Source organism: Monodelphis domestica, chromosome 1, assembly GCF_027887165.1.
Source record: "Monodelphis domestica isolate mMonDom1 chromosome 1, mMonDom1.pri, whole genome shotgun sequence".
Classification (NCBI taxonomy): Eukaryota; Metazoa; Chordata; class Mammalia; order Didelphimorphia; family Didelphidae; genus Monodelphis; species Monodelphis domestica.
The window spans coordinates 279,103,095-279,130,821 of record NC_077227.1 but is presented as its reverse complement, the minus strand read 5'-3'; the positions used below and the strand labels follow the sequence as shown (position 1 = coordinate 279,130,821).

General features: G+C 36.7%; 1 protein-coding gene across 3 annotated transcripts in view; it reads right to left on the bottom strand.

Moving 5' to 3' along the window:
- The window catches only part of GARIN2 (golgi associated RAB2 interactor family member 2), a 61,570-nt gene extending 34,956 nt beyond the window's left edge, over nucleotides 1–26,614 (bottom strand). For all 3 annotated transcript variants that reach the window (XM_007473065.3, XM_007473064.3, XM_007473066.3), the window contains exons 1-3: nucleotides 26,458–26,614; nucleotides 19,633–19,790; nucleotides 15,658–15,857 (exon numbers count right to left, since the gene is read on the bottom strand). In XM_007473065.3, the coding sequence (XP_007473127.2) occupies nucleotides 15,658–15,857; nucleotides 19,633–19,785 (353 nt within the window). In that variant the 5' untranslated portion in view covers nucleotides 19,786–19,790; nucleotides 26,458–26,614. The remainder of the gene's footprint in view (nucleotides 1–15,657; nucleotides 15,858–19,632; nucleotides 19,791–26,457) is intronic.
- Between the last annotated feature and the right edge of the window lie 1,113 nt (nucleotides 26,615–27,727).

Here is a 27,727-nt window from a genome sequence, read left to right as displayed (position 1 = left end):
CTTTTCATGTCAATCAGAATGTTCACCTTTGAAAGGTCAGCGTAGTTTGATCCTAGAGAGTTTTTGACCTGCCTCTGTTTGGCAAATTGATTATCTTTTCCCATAGCAGAGCAAGATTTTCATTGCAATTGAAAGCTATTCAAGATCTAGGACTTGACAAAGTCTTGACAAAAGACATCTTTGTTACTGAACCATTTTATTTGGAAGAAAGTCCCAAGTTGGATCCATTGCCACCACATGTGCTGGGTTTTCCATCTTCCATAACATCCTCATGTATCTGGTATCACCCACGTGCAGGAACTTTTAGAAAAACAACATCATGATCAGCACACCTCGGATCCCAGAGATCATGTTTCTGATAAATGTGTTATCCTAAAAAGAGAGTCGGGGTTTTCCTATCCAATTGCATCCTGGGTCCAGCTTTCAGAAGATATAGTCCCAAGTTGACCTTCTCTAGTCTTTTTTTTAAGCATTTAAAATTTTTCTATTATATACTTAGTAACTATCAGCAACAGTAAAAATGTTTAAATAAACAAATGCAAAAAAATTATGTGCAAAACTACAAACTCTACCTTGCTTACCATTTGCTTAAAAATGTGTGAATCATATATGTGTGCTAATATAAACATCCTCTGCTTTTGAGTTCTTTTCCTATTTGTTTTACTTTGAGACTTTTTTCTCTTGATTTTGTGGTTATTTTTTAAAAAATATGATCATAATATGTATTATTCTAATTCTCTTTTTTGTCATTTCTAATACCATAATACAATCCATTACATTAATATATCACAATCTATTCAGCCATTTCTTCCAAGCATTGCATTTGTATAAATTCCCATTATTTTGTCATTACAAACAAAGCTTTAATGAATATTTTCATACACACAAAGCTTTTTATCCTCTCAATAAGGTATTTAGGGCCTAATCCTAGTAATGGGATCCCTAGGTTAAAGAGCATGAACAGTTTTGCAGCTCTTAGTCTATATTTCATGTTGTTTTCTAATAAATAATTCATATCTGCTTTAGCAATATAAGACCTATTTCTCCATATTCTTATCACATTTAATTTGATCAATTTTTCTTCAACTTCAACTTTAAAGAACTGTGATTTGATCAATGAGTACATTTCCTCCAGATGCTAAACCCTCTACACTGTAGTATACAGTCCTTGGAAGTCCTTGGTTGCTGAGGCTAAGCAATTCATCAATGAATGATTGATTTTCCCTCTGATATTATCAAAGATATTCCCTCTGACTTAACCAGGCTGATTCTCAATTAATATACATCACCAGGACCATATTTAGCTAGATTGCTCCTCAAGCAGCAAACACAAACTGTTTCCAGGGCCATACTCTTTCCAAAACCATGTCCTTCCAGCTAGGTCATACCCATTAGATCTAGTGCTAGCATCATGCAGGTATGTAGGGACTCAATGTCCTGCACACAGGGAACTTCAGAGAAAACAATAGAGTAGAGGAGGATTTACTCTGCTATTAGGATCCAATATTAAGCTACTTCATAGTGTTAAAATTATACAAAAGAACAAATGGAAAATATTTTTATAACTCCAAATAATTGCTTTAATTTCATCTTTATTTGTGTCATATTCACCATTTTCATCTGCAGTACTGGTGATTTTTTTCTCTCTTTTTAAAAATCAGATTAACCAGTGGTTTATCAATTTTGTTGATTTTTTCATAAAACCAGTTCCTAGATTAATTTATCAATTCAATGATTTTCTTAACACTCAATTTTTAGGATTCTAATTTTTAATTTTTAGGAGTTCTAATTTGCCATTTATTTGAGGATTTTTAATTTGTTATTTTTCTAATTTTTAAAATTGCTTTTCCAAATTGTTGATCTTTTCTTTCTCTATTTTATTAATTATTAATTAATTTTGTTAATATAAGCATTTAGAGATATAAAATTTCCTCTTATTGCTGCTTTTTCAATATTCCATTGGTTTTGGTATGTTGTCTCTTTAATGAATTATTGTTTCAATAATTTGTTCTTTAATCCACTCATTCTTAAAGATTAAATATTTAATCTCCAATTCATTTTCCCTTTTTGTTTCCATGGCCCCTTATTCTGTACACTTTTATTGTGTTATGGTTTGAAAAGGATGCATTTAACACCTCTTCTTTTTTACATTTGACTATAATGTTTTTCTGCCCTAAAATATGGTCTGTTTTTTTTTAAGGTTCCATGTACTCCTGAAAGAGATTATACTTCTTTATGATCTCATTCAATTCTCTCCAGATATCTATCATTTTTAACTTATCTAAGATTCTATTCATCTCCTTCACTTCTTACTTATTTTGTGATTAGATTTATCTAGTTTTGAGAGGGGAAAATTAAAATCCTCTTCTAGTATTATTTTATTATCTATTTTCATCTGTAACTCATTTAGTTTTTCATCTAAAAACTTGGATGTTAAAGCATTTGATGCATGTATGTTTAATACTGATAATACTTCAAGTACCTTTTAGCATAAAAGAGTTTCCCTGTTTTATCTCTTCTGACATCTATTTTAACTTTAACTTTGCCAGAGATCATCATTGCTAATCCCCTTTCTCTGCTTATATCAGCTGAGGCATAGTATATTCTGTTCTAGCCCTTTATTTTACCTTTATTTACTCTACAATGTGTTTCTTATAAATAACATATTTTCAGATTTTGGTTTTTGATTTATTTTTGCTATCCATTTTCATTTTATGAATTAATTCATCCATTCACATTTAATGTCATAATTACTAGTTAAGTCTTTTCCTCCTTTCTATTTTTCCTCACTGTTTGTTCTCTTCCTTTCTTTTTGCCATATCCCTCCTTAGATGTCCAGTTTCTTTTCATTATTTCTCTAATTCACACCCTTTCTTAGAGATCTTCCTTTATCCTCTCCCTTTCCCCTCTTGGTTCCAAATTAGCCCATCTCTCTAAGGATCTCTCCCTTGTCCCTTCACTCTTGTCTTTTAATTCTTATTCTGTCCACCTTTCAAAGAGCCCCTCCCCTATCTCCCCAACCATCCCCTCCTATTTCTTTCTTTCTTTTTTTTAATCTTTACCTTCTGTCTTGGAATCAATAGGTAATATTGATTCCAAGACAGTAGAGTGGTAAGGGTTAGGTAATGGGGATTAAATGACTTTCCTAGAGTTACACAGATAGTAAGTGTATGATTCTGGATTTGAACCCAGGACCTCCCATCTCTGGGTCTGGTTCTCAATCCACTGAGCCACCCAGCTGCCCCCCTCCCTATTTCTTTTTGTTTTTTTAAACCCTTACCTTCCATATTGGAGTCAATACTGTGTATTGGCTCCAAGGCAGAAGAGTGGTAAGGGCTAGGCAATGGGGGTCAAGTGACTTGCCCAGGGTCACACAGCTGGGAAGTATCTGAGGCCAGATTTGAACCTAGGATCTCCTGTCTCTAGGCCTGGCTCTCAATCCACTGAGCTACCCAGTTGCCCCCCCCCCCTTTCCTATTTCTTGATATGAGTTCAGTTCTAAAAACCCCTCCCTTAGTAGAAATACAGAAGAAAAACATATGATTGATCACATGGTTCAAAGGGGATATGATTGGGATATTGACTTTAAATAATCATTCTATTGCAAATATTAATAATATGGAAATAGATTTTGAACAACGATGCATGTAAAACCCACTGGAATTCTTTGTTGGTTTTGGGAGGGGGGGAAGGAAGAGAGGAGGGAAAGAACATGAATCATGTAACCATGGAAAAATATTCTAAATTAATTAATTAAAAATGAATAAATAAAATAAAATAAAAATCCTTCCCTTATCTTGTCCTAAGAGTTCCTCCCTTATTGCCTTACCTTACCCTCCTTATTTCTTGATATGCACTCCCTTCTAGGTAGTCTTCTCTTTTCTAATCCCCTTGCCCTCCTTTCTTTTAATCTATCCTTCATTCTTTTAGTCCCCCAGTTCCTTTAGGGGATTCTTAGTCCCTCTTTTATCCAATCCCCTTTCCCTTACTGTTTTTCTGCATATTAAGAAGACTTTTACCCTTCTGGTTGGGTATGTTCTCCCTTTAACCCAGCTCTGATGAGAGTAGGGTTTTAGTACTACCAGCCCTCCACTCCCTCTCCTCCTCTTCTCTGTGTCAATTTTTCCATTTATTACTCTTTTATATGAGATGGTTGTTCCAATTTGTCCTCTCCTGGTCTGTTATTATTATTTTGGTTGATTTCATTGTATTCACCTCTAAGTCTTTTATTTATATATACTGCTCTTTCAAAGTATCCAGATAATAATGTCATTCTTAATTTTTCCCATATAGGAATTAAAGAATTTAACCTTTTGAATCATTTTATGATTGTTCTTACTTCATTATTTTTGTGTGTTTCTTATGGATTAAATTTCCTAATTGAGTTCTGGGTTTTTCCTGAAGATTAGTTGAAACTTCCCTTATTTTGTTAAAGGTCCATTTTCTACCTTGTATAATTATGCTCCACTTTGCTGAGCATATTATTTTCAGTTGGAAACCTAGTTCTTTTGCTCTATGAAATAGTATGTTCTGTAGCCTTCATTATTTCAATGTTGTAGCCACTAAATCTTGTTTTTACTGTAGTCCCACAGCATTTAAATTGTTTTTGTTTTTGTTTTTGTTTTTCTTGTTGCTTTTAGTATTATCTTCTCCTTAACCTAGGAACTATGGAACTTAGCAATGATGTTCCATAGGTGGATTCTTTCAATGCCTATTTTACTCTCTGATTCTAGAATTTCTGGGCATTTTCCTGGATTTCTTAGAGTATGGTGTCTTAACTCTTTTTTTTTTTAATCATAACTTTTTGGGAGTCCAATTATTCTTATACTGTCTTCATTGATCTATTTTCCAGGTCAATTATTTTTGTGATCAGTTTTTTTGTATTCTTTTCTATTATTTTATTCTTCTGATTTTGCTTTATTATTTCTTATTTTCTTAGGAAGTTGTCAGCTTCCTTTTTCCAATTCTTGGTCTTAATAAATTATTTTCTCCCATGAGGTTCTGGATCTCCTTTTCTATGTGGGTGATCTTTCTTTCATAACTTTCTTGATTTTCTTATATTCCTCTTATTTTTTCTTCTAATTTTTCCTCAACCTTTCTCATTTGTTTTTTTGGGTTTTTTTTTAAAGCTCTTCCAAAACTCCTTTTGAATTTGTGGCCATTTATTGTATTACTTTATTGTTGTTGTTGTTTTTTTAAATAAACCCTTGCCTTCCATTTTGGAATCAATACTGTGTATTGGTTCCAAGGCAGAAGAGTGGTAAGGGCTAGGCAATGGGGATCAAGTGACTTGCCCAGGGTCACACAGCTGGGAAGTGTCTGGGGTCAGATTTGAACCTAGGACGGCCTGTCTCTAGGCCTGGCTCTCAATTTACTGAGCTACTTTGCTGTTTTTGAAGTAAGTTTTTTTTTTTTACTTCACTGTCTTCTGAGTTTGAACACTGGTCTTCTCTCTCTCCATAATAGCAATCAGTAGTTATGTTCTTTCTCTGCTCATTAAAAAAATGCTTTTTAAATTTTAAAGGCCAAACCAATATTGGCTTTATGCTGAGTTCCTAGGGTGCTGGGGGGGGGGGATGGTGCATCAGGTTTCAGGATTTTTTGTGTTTGTTATTTCCTGGGCCCTAATTTAGTTATTCTAGTTTTTATAATCTAGGGTCAGACTTAATCCCTAGACCTTGCTCAAATCATAGTGTGTGATTGATCTCAAGTGTTCCAGTCAGAGCCTGGAAGTTCTGCTACTGCAACTTTAAGCAGAGATCCCATTGCTCTCTGTGGAAGCACCCAAGGACTCTACTCTTCTGGTAGTGACCATAGCTGACAGGCCCCATTCCCTCAGCAACCACCCTCACTGGGGTGTACTCCTTCCTCACTTCTCCTCACCTACTACTACAGAACAGGTGTCTATTCTGGTTACCTTGGGCCCCCAAAGTTCATTGGTTAGCAGTGACATTTGGGGTTCTGTCCTCAGGGCCTGGGTCCCCTAGACTTTATGGTGTCCACTCTTTCAACCCCTTGCTGTTGGGGAGTGGGATTCTCTGCAGCCTAGGTCATAGCCAATGCAGTGGTTCCTAGAGCCCTTTGCCAGTTCTGCCATCCTCCAGGATACAAGCTCTGGGGTTCAACAAATAAGGTTCTACCCCTAGGGACTCCTTTGTTGATTCCACACTGTTTGCTCTGGTCCTGCCCCCAGGGCCTGTTGGATGGAATTGAGGTCATGGAAGTTAGAAGCCTTCCTTCCTAGTTGTCCTTGACTGTTTAGCTTCACTCCCAACTCCTGTATGTTTTTGCTTCTTCTAGCTTTAATCTTGTGGGGTTATTTTTATTTGTTTGTGGGGGGTATTTGGAGGGCAAAGAAACTTCATACCCTACTCTACCATCTTCTCATAATCCCTCTAGCCTTTTCTTATTCTATCTTTTGTGCAGAGTCCCCTGGACCCCAAGGATTCTTCCTCCCATAGAGAAAGATTCTGTACATCTTAAAGAAATGGGGACAGGAACTTCCGGGTAATCATGGCTGCAATCTAGATGCGGCATGCTTCCTCTCCCCAGCACCGAACGAAATAGACTACATCAAAGGAGCATAAAATCACCTTTGGAGGAACAGAAGGACTCCCCAGTACCCCACAGAGGCAAAGGTACGTGGGGCTTGAACATTTCAACACTAAAATAAGAAGGAAAAGCTTGCACAGAAAAGTGAACTGAGCCGCCCTTCCCCCACCCCACCTCCCCCACTAAACCAGAGTGAGCTACCTGAGCGCTCACGGGGACAGCGAGTGAGTGGGGAGCGTCTCTGTCTGGGGGGGCACTCCAGGGTCCTTGGGATCTGGGGACTGCCAGGAAAAAACGTCTCAGGGCGCTTTAACTGGAGAATCCAGCGGACCTGGACTTGGGGCGGGCTGGGCTGAACAACGCGCGCTGATTATCTGGGCGGAGCTGAATACCTGGGCTCGGAGGCTGGGAAGAACTAGTCTGAAGCAACCTAAATTCACAGAAAAACCGCTCTTATAACCCAGACCCCAGACCAAAAAGGAAAGGGAAATAAAACCACCAAAGGGATGGCTCACATGGCCCAAAATCAAGCCTCCAGGAAGAAAGGGAAAAAAGTGACTATTGAAAACTTTTATGGTGGAAGTACCCAAGGAAAAGGGGAGAATGAGGAGGAAATCCAAAAAAATTCAGAACACGCCTCCCAAAATGGAAACTATCAACAAGCTCTGGAAGATCTCAAACTGGAACTTATCCAAAAGATGGAAACCTTCTGGAAAGAAAAATGGGAGAAAGAGATCAGCTGTCTGACAGATAAGAATGCTCAATTGGAAAAAGAACTCGAAGCATCCAATAGAAGGGCAGACAAGGCTGAAAAGCAAATCCAGTCCCTAATGACCAGAATTAAGCACCTCGAAGAAAGTGAGATGATAAAACAGCAAGAATCAATAAAGCAAACCCAAATAATTAATGAATTGGAAGAAAACAGAAAATATCTCACTGAGAAGGTCACGGACCTGGAGAACAGAGGAAGACAAGAAAATCTCCGTATCATCGGTCTCCCAGAAAAACCAGAGGTAAACAACAAATTGGATATTATTCTAGAGGAGATTATAAAAGAAAATTGCCCCCACGTTCTGGAGCAAGGGGGCAAAATAGAAATAGAAAGGATTCATAGAACACCTTCTATACTAAATCCCCAAAAGACAACGCCTAGGAATGTAATTGCCAAATTCAAGAGCTTCCAAGTAAAGGAGAAAATCCTACAAGAAGCCAAGAAGAAGAGCTTCAGATATAAGGGGGCTCCCATAAGGATCACACACGACTTAGCGGCTAATACACTAAGAGACCGCAAAGCATGGAACACGATATTTAGAAAGGCAAGAGAGCTGGGTCTCCAACCAAGAATCAACTACCCAGCAAAACTGACTATATACTTCCAGGGGAAAGTATGGGCATTCAACAAAATAGAAGATTTCCAAGCATTTGCTAAGAAAAGACCAGAGCTCTGTGGAAAGTTCGATATCCAAGCACAGAAAGCAAGAGAAACATGAAAAGGTAAATATGAAAGAAAGGGAAAAGGAGATAAATCTTATCTTTCTCTTTAAGTCAAACTCTCTTCTATAAGGACTACATTTACATCTAATTATATATATTAATATGTGGGGAAAATGTTTTGTGTAACTCTTATAAATTGTATCATCATAAGAGTAGTTAGAAGAAATATGCATAGGGAAAGATTGGGGAATTAAGAAGATTTGGGGAAAGTTGGGGCAAAAAAAGGAAAAGGGAGGGGGGAATCGTGATAATACTAAGATTAACTTCAAGAAATAGGGGGGGAATCAATAGAATAAACTTTCCCATATAAAGATACACATGGGAAGGGGAGGGGAAGAACTCTCATATGAGAAGGAGAGGAAGAGAGCGTGAAGTGGAATTACTTAAACCTTACTCTCAGTGAAATCAAATCTGAGAGGGAAGAACATCTAGATCCAGTGGGATCCTGAATTCTATCTTATCCATTAGGGCAAGAAAGAAAGGAAAATTAAGGAGGGGGAGGGGGGAGGGGGTACAAAAAGGGAGGGAAGGAGAGGGGGGAGGGGAAGGGAGCATAAAAAGGGAGGGGCTAGAAAGGGAAGCATCTCAAGGGAGGGGACTAGGGGGACTGACCTAAAGTAAATCACTGGTTCAAAAGGAGAAAGCTAAAGAAGAAAGGTCAGAACTAGGGGAAGACATCAAAATGCCAGCGAATCCACAAATAACAATCATAACTTTGAACGTGAATGGGATGAACTCACCCATAAAACGCAGACAAATAGCAGATTGGATTAGAACACAAAACCCTACCATATGTTGTCTTCAAGAAACACATATGAGACGGGTTGACACTCACAAGGTTAGAATTAAAGGTTGGAGTAAGACCTTTTGGGCCTCAACCGATAGAAAGAAGGCAGGAGTTGCAATCATGATATCTGACAAAGCCAAAGTACAAATAGACCTGATCAAAAGGGACAGGGAAGGTAAATATATTCTGCTAAAAGGAAATATAGACAATGAGGAAATATCACTAATCAACATGTATGCACCAAATGGTATAGCATCCAAATTTTTAATAGAGAAACTAGAAGAACTGAAGGAGGAAATAGACAGTAAAACCATATTAGTGGGAGACTTGAACCAACCACTATCAAATTTAGATAAATCAAATCAAAAAATAAATAAGAAAGAGGTAAAAGAGGTGAATGAAATCTTAGAAAAATTAGAATTAATAGACATATGGAGAAAAATAAATAGGGACAAAAAAGAATACACCTTCTTTTCAGCACCACATGGCACATTCACAAAAATAGATCATACACTAGGTCATAGAAACATGGCACTTAAATGCAGAAAAGCAGAAATATTAACTGCAGCCTTTTCAGATCACAAGGCAATTAAAATATTGATCGGCAAGGGTACATGGAGACCCAAATCAAAAATTAATTGGAAATTAAATAACATGATACTCCAAAATCGGATAGTTAGAGAAGAAATCATAGAAACAATTAACAATTTCGTTGAAGAAAATGACAACGGCGAAACATCCTTTCAAACCTTATGGGATGCAGCCAAGGCAGTACTTAGAGGAAAATTCATATCCCTGAGTGCATATATTAACAAATTAGGGAGGACAGAGACCAAGGAATTGGAAATGCAAATCAAAAAACTTGAGAATGAACAAATTAAAAACCCCCAGAAGAAAACCATACTAGAGATCCTAAAAATTAAGAGAGAAATTAATAAAATAGAAAGTGACAGAACTATTGAGCTAATAAACAAGACTAGAAGCTGGTACTTTGAAAAAACAGACAAAATAGACAAAGTACTGGTTAATTTAATTAAAAAAAGGAAAGAAGAAAGGCAAATTAATAGCATCAAGGATGAAAAGGGGGATCTCACCTCAAATGAAGAGGAAATTAAGGCAATCATTAAAAACTACTTTGCTCAACTATATGGCAATAAATATACCAACCTAGGTGATATGGATGAATATTTACAAAAATACAAACTGCCTAGACTAACAGAAGAAGAAATAGTTTTCTTAAATAATCCCATATCAGAAATTGAAATCCATCAAGCCATCAAAGAACTGCCTAAGAAAAAATCCCCAGGGCCTGATGGATTCACCAGTGAATTCTATTAAACATTCAGAGAACAGTTAACCCCAATATTATACAAACTATTTGACATAATAAGCAAAGAGGGAGTCCTGCCAAACTCCTTTTATGACACAAGCATGGTACTAATTCCAAAGCCAGGCAGGCCAAAAACAGAGAAAGAAAACTATAGGCCAATCTCCCTAATGAATATAGATGCAAAAATCTTAAATAGGATACTAGCAAAAAGACTCCAGCAAGTGATTAGAAGGGTCATCCACCATGATCAAGTAGGATTCATACCAGGGATGCAGGGCTGGTTCAACATTAGGAAAACTATCCACATAATTGACCACATCAACAAGCAAACCAACAAGAACCACATGATTATCTCAATAGATGCAGAAAAAGCCTTTGATAAAATACAACACCCATTCCTACTAAAAACACTAGAAAGCATAGGAATAGAAGGGTCATTCCTAAAAATAATAAACAGTATATATCTAAAACCATCAGCTAATATCATCTGCAATGGGGATAAACTAAATCCATTCCCATTAAGATCAGGAGTGAAACAAGGATGCCCATTATCACCTCTATTATTTGACATTGTATTAGAAACACTAGCAGTAGCAATTAGAGAAGAAAAAGAAATTGAAGGCATCAAAATAGGCAAGGAGGAGACCAAATTATCACTCTTTGCGGATGACATGATGGTCTACTTAAAGAATCCTAGAGACTCAACCAAAAAGCTAATCGAAATAATCAATAACTTTAGCAAAGTTGCAGGATACAAAATAAACCCACATAAGTCATCAGCATTTCTATATAATTCCAACACAGCTCAGCAGCAAGAACTAGAAAGAGAAATCCCATTCAAAATTACCCAAGACAAAATAAAATACTTAGGAATCTATCTCCCGAGACAAACACAGGATCTATATGAACACAACTACAAAACACTTTCCACACAACTAAAACTAGACTTGAACAATTGGAAGAACATTAACTGCTCATGGGTAGGACGAGCCAATATAATAAAAATGACCATCCTACCCAAACTCATCTATCTATTTAGTGCCATACCCATGGAACTTCCAAAAATTTTTTTTACTGATTTAGAAAAAAACATAACAAAGTTCATTTGGAAGAACAAAAGATCAAGGATATCCAGGGAATTAATGAAAAAAAAAACACAAAGGAAGGGGGTCTTGCAGTCCCAGATCTCAGACTATATTATAAAGCAGCGGTCATCAAAACAATTTGGTACTGGCTAAGAGACAGAAAGGAGGATCAGTGGAATAGACTGGGGGCAAGCAACCTCAGCAAGACAGTATATGACAAACCCAAAGATCCCAGCTTTTGGGACAAAAATCCACTATTTCATAAAAACTGTTGGGAAAATTGGAGGACAGTGTGGGAAAGATTAGGCTTAGATCAACACCTCACACCCTACACCAAGATAAATTCAAAATGGATGAATGACTTGAACATAAAGAAGGAAACTATAAGAAAATTAGGCGAACACTGAATAGTATACATGTCAGACCTTTGGGAAGGGAAATACTTCAAAACCAAGCAAGAATTAGAAAGAATTACAAAATGCAAAATAAATAATCTGGATTACATCAAATTAAAAAGTTTTTGTACAAACAAAACCAATGTAACCAAAATCAGAAGGGTAGCAACAAATTGGGAAACAATCTTCATAAAAACCTCTGACAAGGGTTTAATTACTAAAATTTATAAAGAACTAAATCAATTGTACAAAAAATCAAGCCATTCTCCAATTGACAAATGGGCAAGGGACATGAACAGGCAATTCTCAGCCAAAGAAATCAAAACCATTAATAAGCACATGAAAAAGTGCTCTACATCTCTTATAATCAGAGAGATGCAAATCAAAACAACTCTGAGGTATCACCTCACACCTGGCAGATTGGCTAACATGACAGCTATGGAAAGTAATGAATGCTGGAGGGGGTGTGGCAAAGTGGGGACATTAATTCTTTGCTGGTGGAGTTGTGAATTGATCCAACCATTCTGGAGGGCAATTTGGAACTATGTCCAAAGGGCGATAAAAGACTGTCTGCCCTTTGATCCAGCCATAGCACTGCTGGGCTTGTACCCCAAAGAGATAATGGACAAAAAGACTTGTACAAAAATATTCATAGCTGCGCTCTTTGTGGTGGCCAAAAATTGGAAAATGAGGGGATGCCCTTCAATTGGGGAATGGCTGAACAAATTGTGGTATATGTTGGTGATGGAATACTATTGTGCTAAAAGGAATAATAAAGTGGAGAAGTTCCATGGAGACTGGAACAACCTCCAGGAAGTAATGCAGAGCGAGAGGAGCAGAACCAGGAAAACATTGTACACAGAGACTGATACATTGTGGTACAATCGAAGGTGATGGACTTCTCCATTAGTATCAATGCAATCCCTGAACAATCTGCTGGGATCTAAAAAAAAAATACTACCCACAAGCAGAGGATAAACTGTGGGAGTAAAAACACCGCTGAAAAGCAACTGCTTGACTACAGGGTTGGAGGAGATAAGACTGAGGAGAGACTCTAAATGAACACTATAATGCAAACTCCAACAACAGGGAAATGGGTTCGAGTCAAGAACACATGTGATAACCAGTGGAATCATGCGTCGGCTATGGGAGAGGGAAAGGCGGGGGGGGGGGGGGGGGAGGGGAGGGGAGGAAAAGAAAACGATCTTTGTTTCCAGTGAATAATGTATGAAAACGACCAAATAAAATAATATTAAAATTTAAAAAAATATTTAAAAAAAAAAGAAAAAGAAAAAAAAAAAGAAATGGGGACAGCTAGGGGGATTGGTAAATATAGGCCTGGAGATGGAAGTTCTTGGGTTCCAATCTGGCCTCAAGTACTTCTTTGCTTTGTGACCCTGGGCAAGTCACTTAACCCCAATTGCCTAGCCCTTGCCACTTTCCCCCCTGGAACCAATGTTTAATATTGATTCTGAAACATAAGATAAAGTTTAAAAAAAACTTAAAGAAATAGCTAGGTCTCCAATTGGTGGGCATCCTTTCATATGAGATGATTTGAATAGATCTTTCTTATAAAATATTTGGAAGATCAAGGAATAGAATTATTAGGAAAGGATATATTTTTCAAATATTCTGGGGTTGGTAAAATTCTTTACAACTATAATCAAAGGGAGTTTTTCTGGAAAAGGAGATATTCTTTAGCTTACCTGGAGGAAAGTAAAAAGGAGTATCCAACTTCAGAAAAGAATCTCTTATGTCTTTAAAAAAGGAGCCAGAATCTAGCCTCAGACACTTCCCAGCTGTGTGACCCTGGACAAGTCACTTAACCCCCATTGCCTCGCCCTTACCACTCTTCTGCCTTGGGACCAATACACAGTATTGATTCCAAGATAGAAGGTGAGGGTTTAAAAAATAAAATAAAATAACAGGAGGCAGAATTTGGCAACATCCATCTGACGGAACTCCTCAGAAAGGAGAAGTTTGGCCAGTTGGCCAGGGAAGTGGATGGGTGGCCAGATAAGATGAGTTCTTATATCAAATTAGTACCTGGGTCCAACTGCATGGAAGAGGCATATGACCTTCTCAGTTATTTAACTTATTTTTTTAAATTAAAACAAAACAAAAAACCTACCTTCCATTTTAGAATCAATACTGTGTCTTAGTTCTAAGACAGAAGAGCAGTAAGGGCTAGGCAATGGGGGTCAAGTGACTTGCCCAGGGTCACACAGCTAGGAAGTATCTGAGGCCAGATTGGAATCTAGAACCTTCTATCTCTAGGCCTGGCTCTCAATGCACTGAGCCACCCAGTTGCCCTTTTCACTTAGCTATTTTAGTTAAACCAATCCAGACTTGTGATGTGGATAAATAACATTATGGAGATGCTTATACCTGGATATTTCTGGTTCTTCTCTGGGCCATTATTACTGGTATATCCTAGAAAACATTTGTAAACTGCCTCTGATACCAATTTTCCATTTTTTTAGTGTTTATTTTTAACATTCATTTTTTAAAAATTGAGTTCTAAATTCCCGCACTTCTCTTTGCATCAGCTCATATAAGTCATGGATCTTGGGTGTGTGTATAAAAATAGCAAGTCTGTTCTATCAGTGGAAAATTCTAGGCTTCTGGATAAATCCCTGTGCTGTGTCTGTACCAGTGTGCAGCAAGGTGCTGAGAATGTGGGAGGAGGGAACTCAGAGAAGGGGTTAAGCTGCTCCTGGCCCCCCACACCATTCCGACCAAGTCACCAGAGAGACGAGGTCAGCAGGGGACTAGTGGAGAGATTTGCCAGACAGATATGTAAAGTAAAAGGGTGACCCCTTTGTGCCTGGGAGGAATGAGAGCTATGTGTTCCAGAAAGGCTGGAGCCAAGAGTTCTGAAGCTGCCCTCTGCCTCAGCTATTTCCTAGAGATGCGCCTCATCATATTCTGGGGTTCTGTCCAGTCTTCCCAGGGATTTGTGTGTATTTAGGGGAGAGCACGCTCAGACTTTTGGTGAGGGGTGTTCTGTGTCAACCCTTCTTTCTACATCATCTTAACGAATCTTTGCTAGAAGCTAGTGAAATCTCTCTGCTGTTTTTGAATGAGAAGCACAATTTTTGGGCTCAATAACACAAGGGTCAGAAGTACCACTGTACAGGATTAGCCCCAGAGATCATCGACAACGCTCCCTCGTGAGCAGCTTGCTTTTTTGGACCTAAACCCTAGTAGGTGTTCATATTAGGAGAATACTCCATATTTTGTTTATGCTCATTTATGTACATATTGTCTTCCCTTGTTTAGACCCCTTGTTTTCTCCAACTGTGGTGGTAGAATGTAAACTTCGGGGCAGAGACTATTTCCTTTCATCTCCAGGTCTAGAACAGCCTGACACACAATAGGCACTTAATGAACAAACACTTGTTGATTGAAATGAAAATGAAAATTTTTTTTAAATTGAAATTTTTTGAATTTTGAATTTGAATTTTGAATTTCAATCAAATTAAATTCAATTTGAAATTGAAAAAATGAAAAAAATTGAAATTGATGAAAAGAGAAGAGCTTTTTTCTTTTGATTTCTAACATGTAATCTTTCCTTACTCTACTCTTGTGTTTCCCACCAAGGTTCAGTGGTTATGTGTGACTTATGAGGCATGGACTAGCTAATATAAAAATAACATTTCTGCAAGGAAATGAGAGTTATACATAATTTTATGGCTGGAAATTTCTTTGAGGGGCAAAAAAAATCAGAAATTATTTTCACCAGTTTGTAAAAGAAATGAATAAAAAGTAACCAATTTGGTTTGTTGAAATATTCTTAAGAGTCTTTCCATTTCCACTAGAATTGCTGATAGAGATCATTGGCTTTAACTAATAATATCTAAGTGTGAAAATTTTAGATATGCTAGCCCCTTTTTTATATTATAATTTAGGGGGTTAATGTATAGAGAGTATCTTAAACCTGGAACAAACTATTTCTCTTTCTTATTCCATATAGAAAAGATGTTTTCCACTTTTTGACCTTTTGTAACTTACCTGCTGAGTACTAGCTGAAATTCAGAGGTTGGATTCAAGAAATTATTAAAGGTTGGCTCATCATTGTTCTTGGAGTTAGATTCCAGATGTGCCAATAACATCACACTGGGAACATTGAGGTTGTTACTGGAAGCACAGATGCCTACAGTCACCCAGTTGGCTCGGTTATGAAGATACACAGATTCTCCTCTCCTATTGACCTGTATGCAGAAAAATAGGGGTGAGGATTTGGTTTATTTTCATTTCAAGGCTAGTTATCTAGTATCATTGACCTGAAAACATGTGGGTGAGAAAAAAGGAAGGTCAAATTAGCTATGAATACAGGAGGGGAGAGATGAAAATCTCTGTTACAGTAGAATATTGGAAAGTATTTAGATCAGGCTTAACTGGTTTAATTGAACAGGAAAAGACAAATAATTATCTAGTACTATAAAAAAATCATGATGTGATAAAATATCGACTCTACAGGCAGCTGGATAGAGCACTTGGTCTGGAGAGAGGAAGATCTGAGTCCAAATCCTGCCTCAGACACGAACTATGTGACCCTGGGCAAGTCATTTAACCCTGTTTATCTCAATTTCCTCAACTATAAAATGGGGATAATAATGGGAACTACCTTGTAGAGCTGTTGTGAGGATCAAATGAGATATTTGCAAAGTGTCTCACATTTAGTAAGGACTAAATGAATGTTTATTTCCTTCCCTGTCCCTTCCCTATAGTATCTGAGGCTCTGCACAGTTCTAGTATCTTGTGTCCTGGGTGAAGAGAAAGAACCATGATGGAGGGGATTTAAAGAGAGGAAGATTATTTGAAAATAGATGGCAGGAAAATCTACTCATTCAATGAAAATCACTATAGCCCATATAACATTCTTTACTTGTATAATATTCTTTACCTAAAAAATAGGCTGTTTATGTTAAATGAATAATTTATGTTAAAACATCTCATTGGCTTTCTCTGTTACCAAGATATAATTCATAATAAGGACACAGTTTTCAAAAATTGTATATATTGTGTATGTGGATATTTTAATATATAAAAAAAAAGAAAAGCGATTGCGGACACAAAGAATAGGATTAACAGAGGGCTGAGATGTGTCCAAAAGGAAAAATATCTTCAAGTCATGACTCACTTCCTGAAGATGAGCCCTTCGGAATTCCAAGGCCTGCTGAACAAACCCCTCTGTACCTGTACTGGAGTTCTGTAAGGTCTGATACCCAGATGTTAGTGGAAGAGATCATGCTGATGGGAGATTTTTTTTTCTCCCCAACTTTTTTTTTAAACCCTTACCTTCCATCTTGGAATCAATACTGTGTATTGGCTCCAAGGCAGAAGAGCGGTAAGGGCTAGGCAATGGGAGTCAAGTGACTTACCCACGGTCACACAGCTGGGAAGTGTCTGAGGTCAGATTTGAACCCAGGACCTCCCGTCTCTAGGCCTGGCTCTCAATCCACTGAGTTTCCCAGCTTCCCCCTAATATCTAAATTCTTTTGAGATAAGGGAGTGTTTAATTTGTCTTCATGTATGGTTGGTGCATAGTAGATAATTACTGATTTTACTGTGGAAGAAACTTTTTTTCCCTGATTGCCATTTAGTGAGCAGATTTCACCCCGAAGCAGGTCAGGTCAACAAGTATTTATTAAATCCCAATTGTGTTCCCATCCGTGTGTTAGGTGAGGCAGCTAGGTGGTGTAAAGGATAGATCCTGGATGAGTTCAAATTCAGCCTGAGATATTTACTAGCTGTGTGACTAACCTCTGCTTCCTTATCTGTAAAATGGGCAAAATTAGGCACCTGCCTCCTAGGGTTGTTGGGAGGCTAAAATGACATAACATTTATAAAGCACTTAGAAAGGCAAAAGTAGTTGTGCCCTCCAGAAGCTTACAGCTTAATAGAGGAGACAACATGAAAATAGCCTTGTATAAACCAGACATTCGGGATAAATTGGAGGTCTTCTCAGAGGAAAGGCCCTGGCACTGAGGGGCACCAGGAGAGGCTTCTTGTGGAAGGTGGGATTTTTGCTGAAACTTGGAAGGAAACCAGGATGTAGAAACAAGAAGAGATTCCAGGCATGGAAGGCAACCAGGAAAAAAGCACAAGCTTAGAACCCAGGAATCCAACCTGATCTTGTAGCCAGTCCAGCAGCAAAGTCTTGGGAAGCAAGGGTTCTGGACTGGATTGGAAGAATGATGATAAGAAGTATGGGAGAGAGAGAGCTAGGTGGCTCAGTGGATAGAGACCCAAGATGGAACACAGGAAGTCATGGGTTCAAATCTGCCCTTAGACACTTCCTAGCTGTGTGATTCTGGGCCAGGCCCTTCATTGCCTAGTCCTAGGGCGCTTCTGCTTTGGAACCCAAACTCAGTTTTGATTTCCAAGACAGAAGGCAACTGTTTAAAATAAATAAATAAATATGGGAGAGAGGCAAAGATACTTAAATAGGAAAATTATTAGCATATTTCATCATTTAATGTGATTTTATTGTTTTTTAAATTAAATATCATTATAAATATCATTAAGTGTAGAAGAACTATTCCATAAAATATAGCACTCAGTTATAGTTTGAATGCTAGAAAGCAAAGGAATGAAAGGTCATTTGAATCAATCAATCAATTAATCAATCAATCAGTCAACATTTATTAAGTGCCCACTATGTAACAGGTCTTGTGCTAAGTGCTAGGGATACATTAAGAGGCAAAAGACAAAAACATATCCAAAACCAAGAGCTAGAATTATTTGTACTCGTTAGAAACACCTGGTATTTTCCCAATAAGAGTAGTTTACTATTTCTCCATTTCCATTATTATTTGCCATGATATTAGAAATACTATCTCTAGAAATAAGACAAATTAAAGGAACAAGTTTTGGCAAAGAAGAAGCAAAAATTATCTGTTGTTATATACATGAGATGGCTAACCTGAAGAATTTTAGAGAATTAGTGAAAAACCAATTGAGACAATCAATTCAATGAAAATAGCAGGACAAAAATTCATGAGCACTGAGGTTGGCACATTGTAAGAATTTAAATGCTTTTCTACTCTATTACTTTACAAATCACTAACATTTCCATTTATTACCAGTAAAAGCCAGGAGGAAAAGCTAGAAAAGTTTTAAATATTTGATAATATTTTATGACATGTATAAAACAGCTGGGAAATAATCTGAGATATTAAATATTCATATTCTGTTCACATTTCATCTATAAACAGTGATACCATCAAAGAGATTCTTTATGAGATTAGACAAAATAATTAAATTTATACAGGGCAGCAAATGTCAAGGCTATTAAGGAAGATAAATAAAAAAAAATTGGAACAAAGGATATTTCTTGATTACCATGACTACATCTCAAATGATATAAAATAATAACTATCAAAATTATTCATTATTGGTTAAAAGATAGAAAATTACATCAGTAGAATATTTCAGATAACTGAGGAGGTCAATGATAAAGACCTCATATGATAAAATACTTCATAATAGCACTATTTTCCATTGTAAAAGAAAAAAAAGATGATATGGCCAAATATTGGGAAATGGGTAAGCAAATTGTAGCATATGAATGTAACAAGATACAGTTATATCTTTTTTGATACGATTGTAATTTTAGGAATGATAAATATGAAGTTTTTAGAGAAGCATGGTAAAAACCTTTATGCATTAATACAGATTTAAGAAAACAGAACCATTAGAACAACCTAGATGATGATGACTATGGGAAAACCACAATAAAGGCAAAATTATGTATGGTCAAACACCGTATGGTATTGATTTCAAATTTTTACTTAATGCGTATTATAAAAAAGAGGAAGGGATGGACATAACCAGTTGTGATCATTCTTTTTGATAGTTTTGGTTTAACTTTTTTTTTTTCAAACAGGAATTCCTTTGGTTGAAAGAAAATGGTTGATAGGCTAAAAGAAATTGGTTACAAAAACTGTTAAGAGTTAAATTGTAAATAAAAATATGATTTACCTGAATAAAATTGCCCTCTAGAATAGGTGTCGATGTGAAGGGAGCGTATTCTCCTTCATCCAACATAGTTTGAAGATTTCCCTTGCTAGGGCTTCTCTCTATGGAAACTGAACTACTCCTGTTGCTCCATAAGGAAGAACTGATTTTCTTCATGATGCCTATACACAATCATCAAAAAAATTATCACGATAGAGCAGAAAATATTTGTTCCTTTAAAATTAAACATCTACCTTGTGCAAAATGGAAATGGAATAAACTGATAGTAGAGAAAGCATTAATATAACCATTAAAAGATCCCTGGTAATTCATTCCCAACAAGCAGCAAAGCCATGCCCGGAGTTAGAGCTCTCCCTATCAAGCCTTCTCTCTTCAGTTCCTTTCCCTGTTCTTAGCATCTACCTCTTCCCCACTAGAGACCAAAGGACCCAAGAGTTTGTTCAGCTCAGCTTGGTTTAGCTGTTTTTCAGTCATGTCTGACTCTTCATGACTCCTTTTGGTTGGTTGGTTGGTTGGTTGGTTGGTTGGTTTTTTGCAAAGATATCAGTGTGGTTTTGCCTTCTCTGGCTCATTTTACAGATGAAGAAACCAACACAAAAAGGGTTAAATGATTTATCCAGAGCCACAGAGCTAGTGAGTTTCTGAGGCTGGATCTGAACTCAAGAAGAGAAATAATACTCCCAGGCTTGACACTTTCTACTGGATCACTTATCTGCCCCTAATTTTGCTTTCCTTCTATTTAACAAATATTAAATGCAAAAGTGACACACAGCTGGGTGGTTCAGTGGATCAAGAGCCAGGTTCAGAGACAGGAGGTCCTGGGTTCAGATGTGGCCTCAGACACTTACTTCCTAGCTGTGTGATCCTGGTTGAGTCACTTAACCCAGCCTTGCCTAGCCCTTACTGCTATTCTGCCTTAGAACCAAAACACAGTATTCATTCTAAGACAGAAGGTTTAAAAAAAATGACACTGGGGGCAGCTGGGTAGCTCAGTGGATTGAGAGTCAGGCCTGGAGATGGGAGGTCCTGGGTTCAAATTTGAACTCAGACACTTCCCAGCTGTGTGACCCTGGGCAAGTCACTTGACCCCCATTGCCTAGCCCTTACCACTCTTCTGCCTTGGAGCCAATACACAGTATTGACTCCAAGATGGAAGGTAAGGGTTTAAAAAAAATGACACTATCCCCATCAAAGTTCTCACAATTCAATGAGACAAGTGAGGAATCCTGAAACACATACCTAAACAAATATGATACAAAATAAGTATAAAGGAGAGGTCCAAACAAAATAACTTGAGAAATCTGCATCAAGAAAGGTTTTTAATTGGGGCATATTTATAACTAGATCCCAAGAATGGGTTAACAGTCATGGTCAAATTGCTCAAGGGAACTCTTCCCTTGTTCTTCATAGATTTTAGCTTATTAGACCTGGCTCTCAATCCACTTAGCTAGTCCCAAAGGTATAGACTTCTTTTTTCAGTTTGATTTTTTTTTTAACTCTTACCTTCAGTCTTAGAATCAAGAATCAAGGCAGAAGAGCATTAAGGGCTAGACAATGGGGGTTAAATAAAAATATAAATAATATTTATTTATTATATATATAATATAGTAAAAAATATAAATAAAAAGAAGAAAATATACTTCAGTTTGTGCATCAGCTCTCTGGAGGTGGAGAGTATATTTTATCAAGAGTACTTTAGAATGATAGTTGTCATTTAGTGTCTAATTCCTTCTTCAAAGTTGAATGTTTTTTACTATATTGCTGCTATTGTGTAAATTGTTCTTCTGGTTCTGCTCATTTCATTTTGCATCAGTTCATACAAATCTTCCCAGGCTCCTCTGAAACCATCTCCTTCTCATCACTTCTCACAGTACAATAGTACTCAATAACTTGTTCATCCATTTGCCAATTGATGGATATCCTCTCAGTTTCCATTTTTTTTTTTGCCATAACCAAGAAAGTTGTTGGGGGCAGCAGGGTTTCCCAGTGGTTTGAGAGCCAGATCTACAGATGGGAAGTTCTAGGTTCAAATCTGGGCTCAGACACTTCCTAGCTGTGTGACCCTGGACAAGTCACTTAACCTCCCTTGCCCAGCCCTTACCACTCTTTTGCTTTAGAACCAATACACAGTATTGATTCTAAGATGGAAGGTATGGGTTTAAAACAAAAGCTGCTATAAATATTTATGTACATATAGGTGTTTTCCCTCTTCCTTTGATCTTTTATTGAGGATACTTTGGTAGTGGTACTTCTGGGTGCATGATTTAATAATGTTTTGGACATGGTTCCAAATTGCTTTCCAGAATAGTTTCACTAGTCCACAGTTCTACCAATACTGTGTTAGTGGGCCTATTTTCCTACTTTTTCTCCATCATTTGTCATTTCCCATGTTTATCATCTTAGCCAATCTGATGGGTGCCAAGTGGTATTTCACAGTTGATTTAATTTGCATTTCTCTAATCATTAGTGACTTAGATCATTTTTTCATGACTGTTGATAGCTTGGATTTCTTTCTCTGAAAACTGCCTATTCAAATCCTTTGATCATTTATCAATTGAGTAATGGCTTTTTTTTTTTTGTAAATTTTACTCCTTTTTCTAAATACATTAGATATGAGACCTTTAATAAAAGAAATTTGCTGCAAATATTTCCCCTCCACTTTTCTTTTAATTTTAGCTGTATTGGTTTAGTTTGAACAAAAACTTTAAAATTTTATATAATAAAAATTATCCATTTCCTGTGAACCCCCTCTATTTTTTATTTGGTGACAGACCCTTCTCCATCTAGATTTGATAGACAATTTCTTCTGTGTTCTACTAATTTATTTATGTAATAACTCTTTATGTCTGAATCAAGTACCCATTTTGAGATTATTTTGGTAAATGGTGTGAGATAGTGATCTACACACCTAGATTATTTTCCAGTTTTTCTAGCAGTTTTTGTTACTTTTTGCTTCAATAGTTGGGATTCTCTGGGTTTGTCAAACACCAGGTAATTCGGATACTTACTCTGTTCTACTGATCAACCAATCCATTTTTTTTTCACTTTAAACATTATTTTATTTGGTCATTTCCAAACATTATTCATTGGAAACAAAGATCATTTTCTTTTCCTACCTCCTTCCCCTCCCACCACCTCTCCCATAGCCGACGCACAATTCCACTGGGTATCACATGTGTTCTAACCAATCTATTTCTTATTCAGAATCAAATTGTTTCGACAATTATAGCTTTGCATCATATTTTAAGAGAGAGTACTCCTAAGGACGCTTCCTTGTATTTTTTAAAAAATTAATTCTCTATATATCTTGACTTTTTTTCTTTTAAATGAATGTTGTTATCCTTTTCTTTCTAACTGTGTAAAGTTATTCTTATAACAGTTAAAAGAGTGGTTGCCTTAAACTGTGACCGCAAAAATATGGTTTCAAGACTTTGAATTGCCAAAACTGTAAAAGATAATTTTTAGTGTCTTGGTTTTATATTAAAAATAAAGTGGTCGCCATGGTGCCAAATATTAAATATACCCAAGTCAGCTGGGTTTTATGGAGATTTTAATTAATACAAATTAAGGAATTAATGAAAGGGAGAGAGTAAGAGGAAATAATGAGAAAAGAACTAGGCCAGCCTAGGCTTAAGCCTTAAGAGAGAGATCAGTCAGTCTTTAATCACTCACCACAAGATCTTTCCAAGCAAAACTCTAGTGTTCAGAGTTCAGCTTTCTAGGCTGGAATATTTTCAGCCATCAAGAGAGACCAGTCTTCAATTCAGCTCCATAGCTTGGTAGTTTGATTAGTATGGCATTGGATAAGTAAATTAAGTTAGGTAGTATTGTCATTTTTATTATTTTAGCTTGGCCTACTCATGAGCAACTAGTATTTTCTCCAGTTATTTAAAATTGTATATCTTAGTTGATATACCCTCAAGTATTTTATACCATAGTAGTTATTTCAAATGGAATTTCTTTTTAAAAAATTTCTTCTTGCTGAATTTTGTTAGTAATACACTGAAATGTAGATGATTTGTGTAGATTTATTTTATATCCTGTAACTTTGCTAATGTTCCTAATTATATAAATTCATTTCCCATTTAACTATTTATAACCATTATATCATTCTCAATAATGATATTTTTGTTTCTTCTTTGTTAATGCTTATTCCTTCATTGTCTTTTTTTGGTATTACTACAGCTAGCACTTCTAGTATTAAATAGTATCCTTGCTTCACCTCTGATCATAGTGGAAAAGCTTCTAGCATTATCTCTTTTACAGATAATGTTGGCTCTTAGGTTTATATAGATAGTACTTATTTTAGGAAAGCTCCTTTTATTCTTATGCTTTTGTGTGTGCATGTATGTGTTTTAATAGGAATAGGTGGTATATTTTATCCAAAGTGGGTTTTTTTAAACATCTATTGTAAGAACTGTATAATTCTTGTTGTTCTTTATTGTTTTGGTCAATTTTGCTTGTAGTTTTCTTAATATTGAACCAGCCTTAAACTCTTGGTACAAAGCCACCCTGATCATAATGTATGATAATTACTGCAGGCTTCTTGCTAATATTTTATTTAAATGTTTTATATCAATATATTCATTTATTAGGGGAAATTGGTCTATAGTTTTCTTTCTCTGTTTTGAATGATCCTGGTTTAGGTATTAAGACCATATTTGTGTCAAAGAAGGAATTTAATAGGATGCTTTCTGTACCAATTTTTTCAACCAGTTAATATGGTATTAGAACTAACTATTTTTTAAATGATTGGTGGGATTATCTTGTAAATCTGAGGCCAGATTTGCACTCAAGAAGATGAGTTTTCCTGACTCCAGGCCTGGCACTCTATGCACTGTTGTCATTGAGGTTTTCCTGACTCCAAGACCAGCTCTCCATCCATTATACAATGCTACACTTCTTAAAAGCATCCACTGGCAAAGGAAAGCAAATGGCAGCCTTCTGGAGTATCCTTGCCAAGAGAACTCCCAGGAGGACTGGTGGTGGCTCAGTAGCTGGGGAGCCAGGTCTAGAGATAGGAAGTCCTGGGTTCAAATATGGACCAAAGGACTTCCAACCTGTGTGACTTTTGGCAAGCCATTAACCCACATTAAGTCCTTTCTGTTCTTTTGCCTTGGAATGGATACTTTGCATTGATTCTAAGGCAAGGGTTATTACTAAATAAATAAACAAACAAACAAGGCACTATGCCTCTCAAAGTCCATTGGTCATCTCTGCTAAGGGGAGTATTAGAGATGTTTGGGGTGTTTGAGGACAAAGTCATTCCTCTATAGAACCACAGAGTTATGAAGGACAACTGAACTCTTGTATATTTTTCCAAGTGAATTAGCAAGAAAGAAGCATTCAAGTCTATAAATAGCCCACAATGAGGTGTTTTCATTATGGAGTGACTTTTAATTGGCAGCAGAGAGAATCTTTTGTTGTAGTGATATTAAATACGGTATCATTTATCTGCATTTTGGCCAGTTTGTATTTTCCCATAAATTAGACTTTTTTTGCCTGTATTTATCATTTAATGAGATTAGATTACTTTCATTGTATTTGCAGAAGAAAGGCATTTCATACTATATGAGTTTAATGCCAAATATAATTTCTTTTCACATTGTTTTAACAAAGGTAGTCTTCCAATGTTTTCTGTCTTCAGTTTAGGTGCTTATTTCCTTTTCTCTTTATTTTTTGTTTGGGGTTCAAGGAAAGTAGACATTAATTCAGAACTGACTTCAGATTCTGTCTCAGACACCTAATTAACTATGTGGACCTGGGCCAATCACTTACCCTTTTAGCCTCAGTTTTTTTATCCGTTAAGCCAACAATAGTTCTTATCATTTTTTTTGTTTGTTTTTTTAATCCCTTACCTTCCATCTTGGAATCAATACTGTGTATTGGCTCCAAGGCAGAAGAGTGGTAAGGGCTAGGCAATGGGGGTCAAGTGACTTGCCCAGGGTCACACAGCTGGGAAGTGTCTGAGGCCAGATTTGAACCTAGGACGGCCTGTCTCTAGGCCTGGCTCTCAATCCACTGAGCTACCCAGCTGCCCCCATTATGTGACTTTCAAGATCACTGTCCTTCCCAGTCCAGATTGGAAGACTAAGCATTGAAAACAATGGCACACAAGTTAGGCATAAACGAAGTGACTATAAATGAGGGGAATGACTAAATCAACTGTGATATGTGAATGAAATTAAATAATATTGTGAAGTAAGAAATGATGAATGCAAAGAATTCAGAAAAATGTGGGAAGATTTGCATTAACTAATAAAGGGTGCCAGAAAATCAATGACTATACAAACATGTAAATAAAAGTCACTAAAAAATTGAATTTTGAACAATAAAGAAAAATCCAAACAATCATGGTCTGATAACAGATAATGAAACTTATGAGGGCAGAATGTTGTCAGACTTGTAAACTATAGCATACATTACAGTGAGAGCTAGACAAAATGAAATCTATAAACTTGGTTTTGTTTTTGTTCTTTTAGTCTCAAGTTCCCACATACTCTGGCAGGAGCTTGGAAAATTTAAATACATAAATGAGCCCCCAAATTTAGGTCTATTTTGATGGGGTTTTTTTAGTCTTAAGCTCCTCTGTGTTGAATCTTTTACTAAGTCTGCTAACAACTGGCAAATCGAACTCATTCTACCTTCTCTCCCTACATTTATTTGTTCTTAGTGAGTCTGAAAAGAAAAGTTAAAAGAACTAATTAGCCCATGAATTATCAGAGCTAAATTAAGAAAAAAAAATCCCATTTCCTTCCAGCCCAGAATCTATGATCTTTCCCTTCAAAAATTCTCACCAAAGTTAGCCTATCTAGAAGTATCACTCACATGGGGAATGAGACTGGATCCTTCTGGACTTCCCCTATTGACAGGTCAGTTAATTTTCAAATAAGTTTTAACTCTTTTCTCATTTCCTTAGGGGTGATCCGTTCACGTCCATATTATATGATCTATAATAAGCTATTTCAGGGGAGGAAGGTCAAGTCAGCTGTAAAGGCTGTAAAGGATATTATTCTATCACTTATATATCATAATGCACTTACCTAATTGCTGATGTCAGAGGGCAGAGGCAAATCTGAGCTGAGTAAGCACAGCCATTGAACATAAAGGCATCTTATCTTCCCCTGCTGGGAGAAGGTTGACTCTAATGATCTCAGATTCCTAGAAAGAAATTGGACTTTGGAAAAGGGAGAATTTGTGTTAGAGTTGGACTTAAATTTTTATCTCCCTCCATTTTGGTCCTCTTTGGCAATTGGGTGAATTCCATGTACCTTCTCTCAAAATGATTTTTTTCTTAACCCTCACTTTCAATCTTAGCATCAATACTAAGTGCTCTTCTTCCAAGGTAGAAGAGCAGTAAGGGCTAGGCAACTGGGATTAAGTGACTTGTCCAGGGTCACACGGCTAGGAACGTGTTCAAGGCCTGAGGTCTGGCTCTCTATTCACCAAGCCATCTAGTTACCTCTGAATAATTCTTTAAAATACCTAAAATAAAACATAGAGAATTATGAAGGGAATCAGTTAAACTGAAATATGGTTATCAAAATATTTTTAAAAATAATTCATAGATCCTAGGTTAAGTACCGCTCCTTTGTAGTCTTAATTCTCAGGAGTTTTCTATAAAATAATAAACGTAAAGAGGTTTTATTCTATTGAATTCAAGTCAGTCAGCTAAGAAGCATTAAGCATTGACTATGTGTCAGGACCTGTGCTAGACCCAAGGAGGCAAAGATACAAAAAAATCATCTTCATTCTCAAGCTTATATACTAATAAGAAAATATACAGATAAATAAAAAAAACACAAATGCAAATTAAATGTCAAATAATTTCAGCAGAAAAGAGCCTCTTGTAGAACATAGCATTTGAAATGAGACTTGAGGGGAGGAACGCATTTCCAAAGGAGAGGTGAGGGAGAGCCTTCCCAGGCATGGAGGACAGCTTGTATGGTTTGTAATTGCATGGAGGTGAGAGAGAGAATGTTGTATAAAGGGAATTGCAGATGAGCCTGTTTGGTTAGACCAGAGTACACAAAGGGGAGTAATGTGAGAAGAGCTGGGAAAGATGGGTTAAAGCCAATCCATGAGGTTGTATTTTAGT